Source organism: Chelonia mydas, chromosome 3, assembly GCF_015237465.2.
Source record: "Chelonia mydas isolate rCheMyd1 chromosome 3, rCheMyd1.pri.v2, whole genome shotgun sequence".
In the NCBI taxonomy this organism is placed as follows: Eukaryota; Metazoa; Chordata; order Testudines; family Cheloniidae; genus Chelonia; species Chelonia mydas.
Window position 1 is genome coordinate 202514495 of NC_057851.1, and position 19156 is coordinate 202533650.

The window sequence follows — 19156 nt, forward strand, 5'->3', positions numbered from 1 at the left end:
CTAGCAATGTGGGGCTGGAAGGGACCTTGAGACATAGGTGCCGACTCCATGGGTGCTCTGGGGCTGGAGCACCCACAGGGAAAAACTGGTGGGTGCTCTGCACCCACCGGCAGCTCCCCACCCTCCCTGACCCCCCGATCCAGCTCACCTCTGCCTCCGCTCCACCTCCTTCCCTGAGCGCACCGCTGGGTCCTGCTTCTCCCTCCTCCCTGCCAGCACTTGCGCCGTGAAACAGCTGTTTCCCACAGCAAGCCTGGGAGGGAGCGGGGAGGAGGGGGAATGCGGCGCGCTTGAGGGAGGAGGCGGGGCTGCGGCGGGGGATTGGGGAGGGATCCAACAGGGGTAGGGAGGGACAGAGTTGGGGGGGGGGGCGTGAGCACCCACCAGCGCCGACAAAAGTTGGCACCTGTTCCTCGAGAGGTCACCAAGTCCAGCCCCCTGTGCGGAGGCAGGACAAAGTAACCCTAGACCATCCCTGACAGGGGTTTGTCGAGCCGGTTCTCAAAAACTTCCACAGCCACCCTTGGAAGCCTGTTCCAGCGATTCACTGCCCTGAAAAGTTAGAGAGTTTTTCCTAATAGCTAACTTAAATCTCCTTTGCTGCAATTTAAGCCCATTTCTTCTTGTCCTTCCTTTGGTGGCCATGGAGAACAACTGATCGCTGTTCTCTTTAGAACAGCCCTTCACGTATCTGAAGGCTGGAATCAGGTCCCCCCCTCACGCTTTTTTTCTCAAAACTAAACGTGTCCAGTGTTTTTAACCTTCCCTCACAGCTCAGGTTTTCTAAACCTTTGATCATTTTTGTCACTCTCCTCTGGACTCTGTCTCTCTCCACTTGGACCTTTCCTGGAGTGTGGTGCCTAGAGCTGCACACGGTGCTCCCGCCGAGTAGAGCGGGACAGTTACCCCCCGTGTCCTACATACGACACCCCTGTTAATACAGCCCAAAATAGTCGCCTTTTTTCCAGCTGAATCACATTGTCGATTCATTCGTTCACTAGACCCCTCGGATCCTGTTCATCAGTACGACTGCCGAGCCAGCTGGCCCTCATTTCAAAGCTGTGCATTTGATTTTTGCTTCCCGAGTACTTTGCACTTGTCTTTATTGAATTTCATCTTGTTGATTTCAGACCAATTCTCCAATTTGTCAAAGTTCTTTTGAGTTCTAATCCTGTCCTGCAACGTGCCTGCAACCCCTCCCTGCTGGGCGCCACCCGAAAATTTTATAAGCATACTCTCCACTCCATCATTCAAGCCATTCATGAAAATGTGGATAGTATTCATAGATACTAAGGTCAGAAGGGAACATTATGATCATCTAGTCCGACCGCCTGCACAACGCAGGCCACAGAATCTCACCCACCCACTCCTGTGATAAACCTATGTGTGCGCTACTGAAGTCCTCAAATCGTGGTTTAAAGACTCCAAGGAGCAGAGAATCCTCCAGCAAGTGACCCGTGCCCCATGCTACAGAGGAAGGCGAAAAACCTCCAGGGCCTCTTCCAATCACCCCTGTAGGAAAATTCCTTCCTGACCCCAAATATGGCGATCAGCTGAACCCTGAGCATATGGGCAAGATTCACCAGCCAGATACCCAGGAAAGAATTTTCTATAGTGACTCAGATCCCACCCCATCTAACATCCCATCACAGGCCATTGGGCCTATTTACCATGAATATTTAAAGATCAATTAATTACCAAAATCATGTTATCCCATCATACCATCTCCTCCATAAACTTATCGAGTTTAGTCTTGAAGCCAGATAGGTCTCTTGCCCCCACTGCTTCCCTTGGAAGGCTATTCCAAAAGTTCACTCCTCCGATGGTTAGAAACCTTCGTCTATTGTATTGTATTGTTAGACCATGCACAGTATCTACCATTCCTTGGTATTTCACACTAACCCACTGATCCTGCAGACACTTGCCCTCATGTATAAAGTTACTTATGTGAATAAGCATTTGCAGGACCAGGACCTTAATGAATCTCACTCAGAGATCTATTCTGAATTCCCAGTAAAACTCCCAACCTTCACATTCTGAGCAGAGACACTGGGCGTGGCAGTAAACAGAGCACTGGACTAGGGGTCAGGAAACATTCTGTATTCTGGTTTCTGCCCCACACTTGAACTGTATCCTTGGGTAAATCACTTCACCTGTCTGTGTCCCCTCTAAAAGAGGTATAATGAAACTTACCCACATTGTGTGGGAATAGCACTGAAAGGCTCCAGGAGAGGTCAGGAATCCATGCTGCTAGGCACTGCACTGACGCATTGTAAAAACGGTCTCTGCCCCCAAAGAGTTTACAATCCAAACAGCCAAGAGAAAGGGTCGGAGTGGAAACAGAGGCTCAGAGAGAGGAAGTGACTTATCCAAGGCCACCCAGCAAGTCAGTGGCAGAGTTGGGAATAAAAATCCAGGACTCCTGAGTGCGCTATTCACTGTTCAGTGACCTCTGATCTAGTCTAATTTGTCAGTCGGGTTTTTTCACACCCCTGCCCGACACAAGTTTTACCAACAAAAGGGCTAGTGTAGACAAAGCAAAAATGCTGAGGGGTGTGGAACAGCTTCCCTCTGAGGAGAAATTAACAAGACTGGGACTGTTCATCTTGGAAAAGAGACAGCTGAGGGGGGATAGGATTGAGGTCTATATAATCATGACTGTTGTGGAGAAAGTAGATAAGGAAGTGTTATTTACTCCTTCTCATAACACAAGAACTAGGGGTCACCTAATGAAATTAATAGGCAGCAGGTTTAAAACAAACAAAAGGAAGTATTTCTTCACACAACGCACAGTCAACCTGGGGAACTCTTTGCCAGAGGATGTTGTGAAGGCCAAGACTATAACAGGGTTCAAAAAAGAACTGATACGTTCATGGAGGATAGGTCCATCAATGGCTATTAGCCAGGATGGGCAGGGATGGTGTCCCTCCCTTCTGTTTGCCAGAAGCTGGGAATGGGCGACAGGGGATGGATCACTTGAGGATTCCCTGTTCTGTTCATTCCCTCTGGGGTACCTGGCATTGGCCACTGTCGGCAGACAGGATACTGGGCTAGATGGACCTTTGGTCTGACCCAGCGTGGCCGCTCTTATGTTCTAAGGGTGTGTTTACACTGCAATCAGAGGTGTGATTGCAGCAGGTGTAGACACACCCCAGCTAACTTTGACCTAGTTAGCGGATGTACCCTGAGCCCAGGGCGGGTGGCCTAGCCTGTGCAGCTGCAGCTTCACTGTCATTGTTACTTGAGCTACACGTCTACACCGGCTGCCATCAGCCCTCTGACTGCAGTGTGGACGTACCCTGGGTGCAAAGGGTGAGAACTTATCCCTTCCTAGCACTCTGCTGAAAAAATACATGCTTTTTAAGGAATAAGTCTGCCAAACACTGAAATTCAGTGACTTCTAAATTAAAGCCGGTACCCTAATCCTCTGCACCGCCCAGATCCTTCATTAAAACAAACCCATGTAAAGTCGTCACCCTGGGGACCCTGGCGAAGGCTTGGTAATGTGAAAAAGATTAAAAACAAAAAAAACTATTGACACTGGCAAATGTGTCTTAATTAAAACTTTTCTAAGAGTACAAGTGCATCCACTAGCTCCTTTCACTCTCCAAATGCATGCAAAAGTTAATGAAATGTATTATTCTTGCAGTCCCTATTGCTCCATTAATGCAGTCGGAACATCTAACACTACAAATGAAAAATGAGTTAACTGTATATATGGGGCCAAACTCTGGTCTCATTTACACCAGTGTAAATGTGGAGTAACTCCACTGATGTCAACAGGCATCATTCTAGATTTACTTTGGCAGCTGAGAATCGGAGCTGGGCTGATTTACATCAGCTGAAAATCTGATTCATTTCTTCAAAGTCAAATCCTACCTGGATGCAAAATGGCATGAAAAAAAATCAGATTTATGTACTGCACGCTTTGCTTCTTCAACAGAAAAACAAGATGAAGATAAGCGCATCGTTAGCTCAGTCCTGCATAGATAATAAGGAGAGTGGTTGTTTTTCTTAAATTATCAGATGCTACTATGAATCCTCCCATCTAACAATCCATATCAGTAGAGACAATCGCATAGGGCTTGCAATAAATAACAGTTGCTCAAAGGAAAGTAAACAAGACGATTCTGTAGTGCAAGTAATTCACCTCTATTTAATCTAGCCCAATGCAGAAGACTCACAAGTTAGATTTAGAGTAGGTCAGAGAGAACAGTTTGTTTATACCAGATACAATGTTTGTCTACGGATAATAGGTTCCCCTTTCTTTTTCAGTTAATATGCAGCCCTGAAAGAGCTGTCTCTCTCTCTCAGAGATGGATGGAAATCTTTTGAAAAACTATTTACTCCACTGAAAAATGCCCATTTATGGAAACCAAAACTGCCCATAAAAAAAGGTCAGTTTTGACAAATCTCCTGACTTGAAATATTTCTGGGGGGAAAAAACATTTTGAAATTGACAGAACATCCTCTTTTGACATTTTCAAAGTAAAAAAGCTTCGTTTTTCAAGTCAAAGTGACTTTTCCTTTTGAAATTTTAGCTAAGCTAGACAACAACAACAACAAAACCAGTTGTAAAAAAAAAGAAAAAAGGTCAAAATTGAAACAAAACATTTTGATTGACTCCTACCGAAAACTTTTCTGAAGCAACAACATCGCAGTTCAATTTCTTGTCCTGATTTGGGACAGGAAAAGTATTTGAACTCTTGAAAATTCTCACAGGGCAGGAAGATGATTTCCCACCCAGCCCCGGTCTCATGCAAGGGGTCCCTGCACCTAAAGAAACTATTACTGAATGTGATATCATGAAGCAGAAAACACCCCTTGGGGCACCCTCTGCGCTTCATAGAAACCACAGAACCATAGAACTATCAGGCTGGAAGGGACCTTGAGAGATTATCTAGTGCCTCCCTCTGCGATGAGACAGGACCAAGTAAACCTAGGCCATCCCTGACAGGTGTTTGTCCAACCTGTTCTTCAAAACCTCCAGTGATGGGAATCATGTTTATCTGCAGGAGACATTCTGCACTGGTTTCAATAGTTAATATTTCCAGATAAGGTGGGCCAGATCAATGTTAATCGTGCCAGGGGGTTGAAATAAGAAGACTCACTATTTGAAACTGGCCTGATCTGAGCGTACATGTCAGATAAGGAACAATACTGTTACACTTTGCATTGCAAAATGAGAATGCCATGTGGAAACAGTTGGAGTATTTCCTTAGAATACTACAGGCCAAATTCCATCCTTGGATACATGCTTGTTACTCCCGGTGAAACCAGTATGAGCTGCAAAATGCCTCAGAGAGGAAAATATGGGTCCAGTTGTGATCAAATACATGAATTGTTATGCTGTGCATCAGTCAGTCACACTGCCTCATTCCGTCTGTTGAGCATGGTGGCTGTCATCCATTCAGGCTAAATGAAGGAACAATTAAACGTCTCTATGGTTAGTACTAGCGGATACAATGGGAAACCACTGACCAGGGACCAGACCATATATACAAACCTGGACAGTGGCAGGGCCATGAAGACCAAGGGATTTCCTGCGGTTCTGATAACAAGCACAGGGGCAGGAGATTCACTGGACTGCACCTGTGTGAGAAAAAGCCGGGGAAGAGAGTTTTGGGCAGAGTGCTAGCTGGAGAGGCTTGGAACTGTGAGCAAAAAGACTAGCTCCTGTTATTTGCTATAATCCTGGTCATTTACAAAGAAAGAACAAAGTCCTTTTCCCTTAACACAGTAGGCACCAAGGAAATACCTGAGTCCTCATCCATTTTGCCTACTAACAATAAAAAAAAACCCTAAGGCCTTGAATATGGCTAATGCTTAGGCCCAAACACTATGATTATGATGATTACTGTAACTCTTCTACCAGGTATTTTCAGCTGCAAAACAGCCCCATTCAACTTTCTAGGCGCTCCTTCTCAAAAACCTTAAACAACACTACCTCACACCCCCATCTAGAAACCTGGGACACTACAGAGGCCTGCATGCCCTTGAGGGGCAAAACTTCCCCACTCACAGTCACTGAGTCCAGGGGTTTAGGACAAACAGTGTTATTGGGACGAAAGGAAAAGGGGCGACAACAGACTACATTTGGGAAAACCAGCAGCAATTAATAAATTAACACTATTAGGCAAGACTCTACCCTGCCCCAGGCTGTCTTAACACTAGCCCCAACCTCAGTTGTCTTCTGGCACTTGTGAGTGGCTGGTGCATTACAGCCATGTCTCTCCTCCCCAGTCCCCCACTCACAGTTTGTACTCTTGGGTTGGTGGAGTCCAAAGACGCTGGAAGGTCAGGGCTGCTCTGGGGGCTCTACCCAGCCGGGGTGACTTCAGCTTTCATCGCTACTACTCCACAGCTCACCTGGAAGCGGCCTCGGACCTCCTGTTTGCTAGCAGTCTCCGCTCAGCGAAGATTGCTAGCGATATCTCAGACTCTGACTATAACCCCTACCATGAGGCAGGGACCCCCCAGTCAAAAAAACCCCACCTACTCTTTTCTCTTTCTTCTCCCCCTCCTTTTCTTAGCCTTACCCTGACTCCCTTACCCAGACCTTCCTGACGTTAGTCCCAGTCAGGGTGACCCTGGCACATGTGGTGTGCACCTCTTGTCCCTTCACTTCCCACTGGGGTCAGTAATGGTTTATAAGCCCCAAATTCAAAACTCCCCTGGATTTTTAACCAAAATGCCCCAAACTGTTCCATAACTGAAATGCAAATGTGGCCCGGCCCACTCAGTCACCTCCCCTTGCTCTCCAGCGGAGAGCTGCCCTTTGAGTCCCAGCCCATCTGCAATTCTCACACAGCTTTGGGCCACTCTTCTTCCTGTTCACCAGCAATGTCAACAGAGCTCCCTGTTCTCCAGGGCTTCAGGCCTATGGCTTACACGACAGCAGCACCTAGAGGCCCCGTTGTGCTAAGCACTGTACCTACAAAGCATACGAGACAGTGCCTGCTAGGAAGAGCTTGCAGTCTAAACAGCCAAGACAGACAGAGAGTGGGAGACACAAAGTATTGCCTCCCTTTCACAGGTGAGGAACTGACACACAGAGAAATGAAGTGACTTGTTCAAGGGACAAAGGGAGTCGATGGCAGATCCAGGAAAGGGAGGAACTCAGGAGTTCTGGGTCCAGTGCCAGAGTCCCAACCACAGACCCATCCTTCTTGTGTCACTTAAGCAGAAGCTGCCCAACAAAAGAGAAAGAACACATGGCAGGAGTTTGGGGGTGAGATTAACACAATATTACCTGCAAAATTAATGCTAGCACTGGATGATTTGGCTGTTGCTTCCTGGGGGAAAGCACTGGAGAAACTTATTCAGCGCAGTAATAAACAGGTCACTTGGATGAGATTATTATTGTCATAAACTGTAAATTAGCAATCTTTATGTAAAAAGAAGAAAAGCGATGTGTCAGGGGGCATAAATCAACCCTTTGTAAGCACACCAACTCTGCTTCTTTATATCCTATGCTAAGAGAGTCCTTACAAGGAACGATGGACACCTCACTCCACAGTGTAAGGGTAGAGAGGAGTTCCGGTGCCATACCACACCAAGAACGCAGACCAAGAAGTTGGTTCATTTCACCAGCCCTTGGGTATGGCCAGCCTGGACAGCAGGGTCTTCCATAGACAACCAGCCCAACTTGTCAGTAGAGTGAAACAGTTCAAAATCTCTGCTCCGCTCAAAGTTTGCTCTTGCTTCTACATGGAAGGTGAACGGAGGCTACGGTGATGGGCGTCAGTGTAAAATTCTAAAGAGAGGGACTCAAAGCCTGGAGCATGGCAGCTTTACCGCATCACAAGGCACCCTCTCTAAACACAAACCTCCCAATTAAATCCAGCTGACTGTAGTAAATTGCCCTCTAGCTCCCTCAAGTGGGTCAGTACTAGAGACAGTTTATTTCCAGCTCTATTACAAAGAGAAATCAAAAGGGAAAAGGTCTGGTTGCTTCAAACTTCCTGCTCCTCCTCCGGACCCAAACCAGACCTGTTTCGGCTTCACTGTTCTGTAGTTACGTTCACCCCCGGCAAAAGCCTGAGAAACATGATGAGCTATAAACTGTGCCCTAGAAGAAACAGACTCAGGCTCTCCGCTGAGAATGCCTGGCCCCCGGCTCCCTAATACTGATTTAAACCAAAGGTCTGTCCGGTCCTGTACAGCAGCTGATCTTAGCTCACGGCGTCTCACAGGGTACAGCTACACTGCAAGAGAATTAAAACCCGGCAGCATGTCTCAGAGCCCAGGTCCACTGTCTCAGGCTCACGAGACTGGTGCTATGGGGCTAAAAGCAGCAGGGCAGATGCCCCCACTTGGGCTGGAGTCTGGGCTCTGACACCCGGCCGGGGGGTGGCTGTCACAGAGCCCAGGCTCAGACCTGGGCTCTGAGACTCTCTGCGTCAGGGGTCTATTGAAATGGAGACGTACTCAAAGGGGCACAGGCAGGCTGGGGATGGGCCGGGGGGGTCCCACAGCGGAAAGACAGGCCAAAAACACCTGTGATTTTTTTTTAATTTCATGATTTTGAGGCCAATCTCCTGAAGTTTGTTGTCTCACTCATAATTTTTGAACTTTTGGAGCTGGCGATACTGTAAATCAGTATTTTTAAGTAATTTATATTGGGAGAGCTTCTATTAAATGTTGACCTGATCTGTTCCTGTCAGGAAACGCCATATGTCTCTTGCAGCTGCTCTTGTGTCACTAACACCCAGCCCAGGGCGCTGGCTTGCATTCAGTACTTTGCCTGAAGCATTGAAGAAGGCATCATTCTGAAAGGAAACGCAGAGCTTTGAACTGAAGCCCTAGCAAGTAAGTTATCATAACAATAATACATAGTTCTTATCTAGATCTCAAAGCACTTTGCCATGGAACTCAATAATGTTATCCCCCTTTTACAGATGGGGAAACTGAGGTACAAAGCAGGGATATGACATGCCCAAAGCCACACAGCAGGGCATAGGTGGGAACAGAACCCATGTCTCCTGAGCCCCAGTCCTGTGCATGGGCCACTAGGCTGCACTCCCTCACCTGGCCACTGATTTCCAGCAGCCAGTTTAAAATGAATGTACGCTCAGAAGCAGCGCTGCCAGTTCCAAGCACTCAGAAATAAGGCACCGAGCCCCAAAACATCATGAGATAAGCTTAAAAACCATTGAGTTTTTAAAAAATAATTTTGTGGGGCTTTTCATGTTTTTTCCACAGCCACAAGGACTAGAAACTTTAGATATATATAAACAGAACCTGGGGTTCTCATGTCATCCTCAGAATCCAGCAGCTGGAGCTTTAAGGAAAACTGCAAGTATCATGAGATCTGTGCTAAAATCACAAGAGTTAGCAACACTCCGTAGCCCCCCTGATCCTACAGCTTACCCTGCGTCAGCAGGCCTTGGCGTGGACTGACGCTCAGGACGGGAGCTGTATTACACACTGACTTTGGAGACAACCCCCAGAACCTCTACTGGCTCTCTGCTGAGAAGTGCCCCGTTACCTCATTTCCCATCCCATCCCCCCACCCCAGCTAGCATGCTGCCTCCTTCCTTTGGGCCTCACACCCCTTCCAGCTCCCCAGGCACCCCCATGAATGTGGGGAGCTCCATATCCCCCATCAGCTGCAAATCTCCTCTCCCGCTGCGGGCTAGGGACACCCTGTCAGTTCCTGCCCCGCCCGCTCTTCACATCCAGTGAGAGGCAGAGAGCAGTTTTCCTTTTTCCATGTGCTCACATGGACGTAGGGTTTATACCCTGTGTGCATTTGTACCAGGTGAAGGTTCAAAGTAGCTACCCCTCATCCCCTGGGTGCAGCCATGTTGTCCAGGAGTCACTGATACAGTTGCTATTCAAAGTGTCGAATCATCAACAGAAGATAAAGTTAATGATAGACCTGTGGTCAATTTGCGTGTGTGCGTGTTCCTCCAGCAGCCAATGGGAGCTCTCAGACAGGCACATCTTCCTCCTTGTGGGGAGCAGCCTGTTCTCTGACTGAAATACTCTTCCCTTGCATCTCTGCTGAGCTGGTAGCAATGAGCTTTGGCTGGGGCTTGGCTCTGTTTTGCTATTTAAGTCTATGGGACTTAGCCAGGACCTCTAATGGTAAGATCAGAAAATAACTTCAATCTTCTTTAAGCTTAAGGTTTGCTGACCTTGTGTGTGCATATACATATATGTGATGTATGTGTGAATAATGTCTGAGAGCCAAGTCTTTCTCTTTCTGAACTCCAGTGTGTCGCAGCTATTGGCTGAATGCAGGTGGGTTATGTTTCCATACGTAACTTCAGCTGCTCCATAGCATTTCCCTACCTGTATCAAACAGTGTGATCTGAGGAGCCTTGTCTAATAATTCTAAAGTCAGCTTGTGATTTTAATTTATATCAGAGTCTAACCTCTCCACAACCTTGATTATTAACTGTAAAGACAGGATGTAACAATTACAGGCTGGCAGTGGAGTGATTAGCAGACTCTAATGACGCATTCCTTTGGCTCCTTGCGTACTCTGCTGATCCAGGAAACTCTTGATTACCGCTAGACTTAAATCTTTAGAGTGGTAACTTCAAAGGTGCTTTGTTTTTTAGGACTTGTATTTTTATTTTGATACTGATGCAGAGAAAAGGTGAGTGGGGCTCCTATGGTTTCTGGTAACACATTGCTAGATGAATTGATAGCTCTCTGCTTCAGCTGTGGTTTCCTTCTAGGTTTGAAGAGGGCTGCAGAGGTCTGCTTCTTTTTAAGCGTCTGAATAAAACGTGGCCTTGTTCCTCAAAGTAAGAGAGGAACGCTGAAAATTGGCCTCTTCTTACAAATCTACCACTGCCCAGATTTTCCCCAGCAAGGAACACATTTAATATCTATCTGAGTTTGCGCCTCTGTTCTTATCACCAATGTACAAAGCTTAGTAAGGTTAGCTTCATATACCAGCCTCATTCCTCCACATAAGAAATCACATCTGGGCCTCAGCTGCAGAATTTGGATCTGAATTTTATGAGGCCCAACATTTAGGGTGCAAGCATCTGATGGTCTGATTCTCAGTCTGTGGAAACCGCCTCTGAGGATTACCTCTGTGCAGAGAGGCGCCCCTGCTGGTGCAAGGGCTGTGTGCTGGCTCTGCTCCTGGGATATGAGGAGTGGGGCTGCAGAGCACTGGACCCCTTTTCTATACTTCTCAGGACCCTGTGGGGAGGAGAGCACAAGTCAGGGTAGCCCCAGGGCTGCTCTAACTTACTATGGAGGACAAGGCCCACACCATCCCTGAATATGGAGAGTACTTAAGGCCATTTCAGTGCACCCAGTCAGGCCCTGAGCACTTAGCCCATCTCTATATAAGAATGGTCACCCGTGGCTTAGTACGGGGTGGTTGTGTTTAACTCCGGCAAAGGAAAGGCGGCGACCTTGCAGCTGGTACCCTCTAGCTTTTGGGCCTCTAGTTGTCTTTGAACAACAGGTCCTTAAGGGGTAGGGACTGAGCAAGTCAAGATACAGTCACTCTCTTCCTGCTCTCCCATCTGGGAAGTAAAAGCTGACGTGAATAGAAGATGGGAAGATGGAAATACAAGCATTTGATTGCCTGGGTAGGGTGACCACCCATCTGTTCTAGCCTACAGAGGTTGTTATACCATGCTTATCACTGCAGTATCTGAGTGCTTTCCGGTCGTGCATTAAGCACCCCGATTAACATCTGCCACGTGTCTGTTCTCTGTTCCTCTGCCCAGGGCGAGAAGTGGGGCTAGAGCCTAGAACAGTTAACTAGCTCCAGCCAGAGTGTCGTGTGTCTCGCTAACACCTAGGAACAGAGGTGTCATTTCCTTTGGGGGAAGAGGGACAGTTGTCCCGCCCCAGACCTCGGTTTCTGTCCCCTCCCCACAACTCCTCATACGTCTGTGTGTCTTCCACTTTCCCCCTGCCCCCACCCCAGCTGTGCAGGCTGTAACAGAATCACATCGCATGTTCTATTCGCAAAAAGAACAGGAGGACTTGTGGCACCTTAGAGACTAACCAATTTATTTGAGCATAAGCTTTCGTGAGCTACAGCTCACTTCATCCGATGAAAAGTCCTCCTTTTCTTTTTGCGAATAGACTAACACGGCTGCTACTCTGAAACATGTTCTATACGCCAACTCCACTTTATCCCCCCCCGAATCTTTCTGAAATGACGCCCCTGCCCAGGACAGGCTGGACTGGGATTGCCCTTTCCCCCTGCAGCCATCAGTGTGGCGATAACCTTTCCATTAAAACTGCCATGGGGCCTGGCGCAGCTAGCCAGCAGCCACAGGGCTACGCAGGAAAGACGTAGTTACGTGTATAGAGCCTATCAAGGTGTCTTTAGCCTATTGGCTAAAATCCAACTGGGCTGCAATCAGCTCCGGTACACGGCCCTGTTGTGTGTATGACCCTTGTTAGTATGTCAGCAGCACCTCACGATACTTCTGGGAGCTGGGGGAGCTGCTTATTTCCCTTTCACAGGTGGGAAACTGAGGCTCAGAGAGCCTGATCATGTGGGTTGAGTTCCAGGTCTCCCAGAGAGTCTGTGGTACAGCAGAGACTGGAAGTAGGGTCTCGTGAGCCCCACCCTAGCACCCTAACCACTGAGCCATCCTGCCTCTGACCTGTGGCTTGGTATTTTAGGGAATGCAGCTTCAGTCGTGCATCGATGAACAATCCAGGCCATCAGGAGGACCTCCCCAGTCCCGCACACCCCCTCTGCACAAAGGAGAGGCAACTCAGGCCCTGTATGTCAGGGTTGGGACTGACCTTGCCAGGAAGGTTGTGGTGTGGGAGTCATAGCGATGGCTGCATCGCTTGACGTGAATTATGGGCTTTGGGCTGGGCAAACTGGTTCCGATGGAATAACTGGCCTGCTGGGAGACCATGGGCAAGTCACTTCACCATCCTCTGCCTCAGCTTCCACATCTGTAAAGTGGGGATAATGATACTGACCTCCTTCATGACATGCTTTGAAATCTATGGATGAAAAGTGCTATATCAGAGCTACGGATGACGACGATTGTTAGTGCAATTAACTCCGCAGTTGCCCTGTGCCTGGGGTTGAGATATATGACACACACACCAGCCTGTAATATTTCTGTTGCAGCCTGCTCTAGTGAGATTCCCAAGAGATCAGACTCAGTCTGCTTGAGGTTTGCCCACCATCACTGGCAAACCATAAACTTTTTGTACAAATCACTTTTGAATCATACGACGATACAATCTCTCTGTGTCCGTCCCCCCACGCACCAAGGTTACTTATGTGTTTCTAATGTGCCCACTGCTTGGGGTATCCGGGCAGCCTTCCTTCATCTGAAAGGAAACTTAATCTGTCCAATATAATCAGTTAGAAGCTGGAGTCATAGTTTAGAGACTTCTTTTGACACTGGCCTCCCCTTTTTTCAAGGCAGGACATTTAAAGCTCTTCATGTGCCTTTTATGTGATTCCCTAGCCAGGCAGAGAGCTCTTTCACCACTCTTACAAGAGGCTGTGACTCAATAGGTGTCAGTGAGCGTTAAGCCACAATGGGGTCGCTAGCTGTGAACAAGAGGAAGAGGTTATCAGGTTCCTCCTACAGACACAGGGCTAATATCTACACCAGCCCTGAACACCATCAGTTTTTTCCATGCAGAACTTATCAAATAACTGTATCAACCACCCAAGGCCAGTAAAGTTTTGCCAAAACAGATCAGAGCTTCGCCCCGGCATCCTGCCTTGGGCAGTGGCCTAGAAATGATGCTGCCAGGGAGAGTTAATTCACATATCCCATTGGTGGCACTAGTTAACTCTGCAATGCTGGGTCAGGGAGGGGCATTGCTGCCTTAATATCCTGAAGGTGAGGAAGAGTGGCCCAGTGGTTAGGGTACAAGCCAAGTCTTGGCAGACCTGGGTTCAAGACCCTGCTCTGCCCTGGATTTCCTGTGTCACTTTGCCTCCCTGTGCCTCAGCTCCCCATCTGTAAAAATGGGGATAATGCACTGTCTGAGCTCACAGGGGTGACATGAGGTACAATCAAAAACAGAGGTGTTCAGATACCATTATTGTGGGGGGCTATTAAGTACGTTGGATAGATCCTTCTGCTCCTTGAAGGTGAGATTACCCTTATTTTAACATGTATTATGGAGCTGCAGCAGCTTTATCGTTAAGCGCTTAATGCTGCAAATACTTATTATGTAATAATAAGTTTACTCATACAAATAAAAGTTAGTCACATAAGATGTTTCCAAGGCTGGGGCCTCAGATTGTAAATCAGTTTCCATTTGAATCTGGATTTCTTCCCCTTCTACACCCTTCCCTTTTTCAGTTCTTCCCAAATTTGAAACAGCTGCCTACAGACCGAGTACTTGTGGCTGGTGGCAGATGAGAAATATCCTCATGAGGGGGCACTGGCAGTTAATTGGACAAACCATCTAGAAGTTATGAGGTGTAGCAAAAAGGTGGAGTTTTTCATCCTTTTTAATAAAAGTTTGATCTGCTCATAACTCAGATGACTGCAAGCTTGTTTCACATCTTGATTCCCAGCAATTGGCATCCCTCAGTTCTTTTGTTATGTCCCCATCAGCAGCATAAACTCATGCTTGATTGGAAGAAGGGGAAGGTAAATTGTGCAAAGAATCTTAAGAGCTGGGTAGGCAGATAAAGGAGAATTTGGTGTCCTCTTTCATATGCATTGTAACGAGTGCATGTTCACTTCATGTGCAGTGTCTCATGCTTCACAGCAATGTGATCTAATTGTGTTCTCAGTGTAAACTGTTTTAATAACACTTATTTTTCTCTGTGGCTTGGTGCTAATGAGAGACTTAGGTGTGAAAGATAAGTTGGAGCAGACTTAATGTTTACAGTAAATCAGTACAAGCTGTGTGTGAGAGCAACTTACAGAGCCAGATCCTCAGCTGGGGTAAATCAGCATAATCAACAGAACTGTGGTGATTTACACCAATTAAGGATCTGGCCCTTAATTTCTTTCTCTGGCCCTTGCTCATGCTACAAAACTCTCAGGAGCCTTGACAAACAACTGGAAATGTTGCATTTTCCCATATTTTAGAAATAAGTGTTAGTTTTGCAGATACATTATCATAAAGGACTCTTCTGCAGTGAATTGAGTTAGTTTATTTGTACAATAACCTCTCACTCACATGCACCCATCTGTCTGTTTTGAACAGTGGATGCTATCAAGTGTAAATGCCTCTAAAATTGCTCCAAAAAGAGAACCCTCCCATTGAATCCACAATGAGACAACAGTCCTGGGATCTTAGATAAGGGTTTTGAACATGGAGCTAAGTAGGATATTTCATAAGCTTCTAGAAACCAATTATGATGAAACCGCACCTTTCAGCCAGCAGCTGCAAAATAGCAGCCCCGGTATAAGAAACATGCCCCCTCTGAGAAGGTAGTTTAAGGGGGCAGATGTCACACTGGAGTAGTGGCAGAGTGGTGTTAACCTGGAGACATACTGTGTTCTCTGACCCTGCACAGTGTTTGTAATGGAGCATGTTTCTGGCATTCTAGTTCTCTACCTGGAGAAGCCGAATTCAACCACCAGACCTGGATTTCCCAGACCCATGAACACCAATGACCCCGGAGTTCGCAGAGCCGCTCGCTTTGGGGTTTATCGCTATAACAACAGCTCAAACGACATTTTTCTATTCAAAGAGTCTCGTATAACCAAAGCAATGGTGCAGGTAAGCACACAGCTTGGTCACATAGAAAATGTTTCTGACTCAGCCCAAATAAGTTAAGAGTAGTGAGCTCTTCTTCTGCTCTTGCCAATACAAGCAGGAGCATTCATATTCCTCACTCAGCAGCTGTATCTCGGTGCTGTCCCTGTCGCTCTGCTGCCTTCAGGCAGGCGTCTGGCCCCTCAGGCCTAGCAGTGAAATAGCTCATTCTAACATCAACAGTTAGAAGTATTTTGACTCTTTTTAAAAAAGGATTTCCCCCCGCCCCGGGGAAGATAACAAAGCAAAGTTTATTAGCCAGGATTGCTGCACTGAGTTTCCTCGAAGGCAATCGGTAAAAAACGCCACAGGATTCAGGTGCTGGTCTGTAACTCAGCCTAGATCCCACAGGATTGACAAATGAAATCTTGTTTTCCGCCTCGTTCCCAGCAGACACTTCCCCAGTTCCATTGCAGTGATCAGGTTGTCCTAAGCACCTGCTTTTCAATGCTGTATTTGGACAGTGTAAGCTCTTTGGGACAGGGCCTTAGACATATGTTTGTACAGCACCTAGCACCATGGGCTCTGATCCCAGGTTCTCCCTCAACCCCGAAGCCTCCGAGTATTAGCTTATTCTCCCAAGGGGCATTGTTTGACACACCTAGAACACACACTGTGTAGTTGGTTTAGACCAAGTACCCAGTTCTTGTTCCATAGCCCAATGCTTTGACTCCTTTTGGATACATCTGATCTCTTCTCCTCGCCCTGCCCCACCCCTTCCCTTCTCCTCTCTATTAACTAACCTGGAAACTGCGTCCTCTAGGTTGTCAGAGGGCTGAAATACATGCTCAATGTGGAAATTGGCCGGACAGTGTGTGACAAGAGGGGACACTCCAACTTGGACAGCTGCGACTTTCAGAAGAAGAAAAATCTGCAACAAGTAGAACGAGTTTCATTTTCTCTTTCCCTTGGGATTGCTTTGTAGCTACATTTTTAAGTTCATGGGAGTGCAGGGCCTAAAGTCAAGGGGAGTCTTTTGACTGGATTCAACAGGCATTGGATCACAGTCGATAAGGCCCCAATCCTGCAAACGTGCCTGTGTGTCACGCTTGATTTGCAGTGGGATGACTCTCACCAGTCCATATATACACACAGTAGCAATTTCCGTTTCATACCCTTCACAAAACTCAAGTGTACAGGGTTTTGACGCAGAGGGTTTTATCAGTTCTGAGTGGGATTTTTCATTGCCATCAATGGGAGCAGAGCTGGGCCATTGTGGAGCACTCTGGAAAGTTCCACCCAAAATGTGTAGGGAGGAAGTTTCCTGAAGGACAGATGCAACTTTATTATGCACGCATCCTTCCCCAGCCCTCCTGGAGAGACATTCATGGTATAGACTTCACCAGCAGCTCGGGGGATGGGGAGGGATAGCTCACTGGTTTGAGCATTGGCCTGCTAAACCCAGGGTTGTGAGTTTAATCCTTGAGGGGGCCATTTTGGGATCTGGGGCAAAAATTAGGGATTGGTCCTGCTTTGAGCAGGGGGTTGGACTAGATGACCTCCTGAGGTCGCTTCCAACCCTGATATTCTATGAGCAGCAGGGGAAAGAACTGCTACATGCTTAACCTACAAGCAAGGATTCTTTACCCCCTCATATACTCCTGCTAGGATACTGGTTAAATGGCCTGCTGAAAGGCTAATGACCATTTTGTAAGGCCAGGAACCTGGCTTAGCGGATGCATTAACCATCACTTAGGGCGCAGATCCTCAACATGGGGCCCGGGGGTCATGTCCACCCTCCCTTTCCATATGGCTAGAGGGGAGGAAAGTCTCCCAAATTTTTCTGCTGTAACATGGGGCCACAGTCTGGAAAAGGCTGAGAATTAGTGACACATGGGTTGAATTTGGAAGCCTTACGTGTTCTTTTCTGCTTGCAGACGTTCAGATGCTATTTTGAGGTCTGGATTATCCCCTGGCTACAGCGAGTCCATGTGCTGATTGCTCTCTGTCACTGATCCAACTTCCCCGGCCACAGCTGCACCTGTCCTCAGTGCACTCGCAGCGAGGATTTTGGTACCGTTTTCTGTTCGCAGCAGAGACCAGTGAAGAACTGCTGCAAAGAGATCAGTCCAATGAATGGCTGATTTTCAAGTATAACTTTTTGGGAAGATAGTTGACAAGTCTACACCACAAAACCCAACAAGCGACATGATCTTAACGAATCAGGTTAATGTTCACTGCTGTCCAGCTAAGGCATTTTGACAAATTAACTGACCTGTAGATGGCCGCTTTATTTCTCCAGCAGTCAGATGGAAAGTAAACTAGATTCTTGCTGCATTAGCTGAAACAGTCACATACAGTCTAAATGGATCGCGGTGATCCGCTATCTGTAACTTCAGCTGCTTTGTGGCAGAAGTGACACAAACTAGGCAGCACTTACACATTATCAACAATAACCTATCCACGCACATGCTGAGAGATCGTAGGGCAAATGCTGTTTCCAATTCTAAGAGGAATAAAATGTCAATCATTCTATAGAAAGACAGGCACACTTCTATTTTACTGAACTCGGTTACTTGATTGATTTTTTTTTTTAAATTCCTCTGGGAATTAAACTACAGTCTGTTCAATGTCCAGTTATTCACCTTTTCCACTTTAAATGTGGTTTGGCAAGAACTCAAGTCTAAGAGGATGAATCAGCTCCTAAGGGCACTTGATAGCCCTTCATCACTCACTCTTCTCACCAGAGCTTCACTATGAATGGCCAAACCCATTGGGCCATCAGCCAGGATCAGACCCCACACCACATACACTGATCTGATGCCTGAAGTAAGGGACTAAGGCAGAAAGGGTCAAAGGTATTTAGGTGCCTAACTCCCCTTGAACTCAATATGAGATAAGTGCCTAAACACCTTTGGAGGAGCTCAGCCCTATGTCCTCTAGCTGTAGCAGCCTCCAATCTTATCTAGACCAGCCACAAGCGGGGGGCAAAGACCCACCCCCCCATAGTCTGAAGTTCCTCCTCCTTTCAGACACCTCCCTGCATCCCTAGGGCAGCCTGTGGCACTCAATCCCCTTTCACGCCGCAGCAGGAGCGCCCGTCTTGGCAAACAGCTTCACTTTGACATGGGCCTCTGCCTCCAGCCACTTCTACAGCCACCACTTAGACCTGGCAGACCCCACAAAGCCAGTGGAGACTGAGTAGGGGCAGGATGGAACCCACATCATGGCAGCCTGCCCCTAGTGTAGTTCAAAGGCCTCTGTTCCCATTGAGCCCTGTGGCAGGCTGCCCACCCTAAGCTGGTCACAAGTGACCACCAGACGTGTCTCAGTAAATGCATGGTGCAGCCCCAGATACTAGCCAGTCAGAGCTGCAGGTCACCAGCTGCCTACATCCCTGGTCTCTTGTAGCTGGAAAGGACCTCATGCTTATTCCCCGTTAGCTGGTACTTTGCATGGAGGTAGGACTCAGGCTATGGTGTTCCATGCCTGGCTGCTATCCTGGGAGGAGGTAGCTAGA

General features: G+C 47.3%; 1 protein-coding gene and 1 long non-coding RNA gene across 3 annotated transcripts in view; one reads left to right on the forward strand and one right to left on the reverse strand.

Annotated features, from left to right (window-relative positions):
- LOC122464870 overlaps window positions 1-6506 on the reverse strand; it is a 28963-nt gene extending 22457 nt beyond the window's left edge. For both annotated transcript variants that reach the window (XR_006289266.1, XR_006289267.1), the window contains exons 1-2: window positions 6256-6506; window positions 5507-5592 (exon numbers count right to left, since the gene is read on the reverse strand). This is a non-coding gene — a long non-coding RNA (uncharacterized LOC122464870). The remainder of the gene's footprint in view (window positions 1-5506; window positions 5593-6255) is intronic.
- A 3395-nt stretch (window positions 6507-9901) lies between these two features.
- On the forward strand, window positions 9902-18863 carry CST7 (cystatin F). The gene is made up of 4 exons (XM_007058943.4): window positions 9902-10092; window positions 15488-15660; window positions 16460-16576; window positions 17574-18863. The coding sequence occupies exons 1-4, from the start codon at window positions 10023-10025 to the stop codon at window positions 17649-17651; spliced, it is 438 nt and encodes a 145-aa protein (XP_007059005.1). The 5' UTR covers window positions 9902-10022; the 3' UTR covers window positions 17652-18863.
- Window positions 18864-19156: the final 293 nt, after the last annotated feature.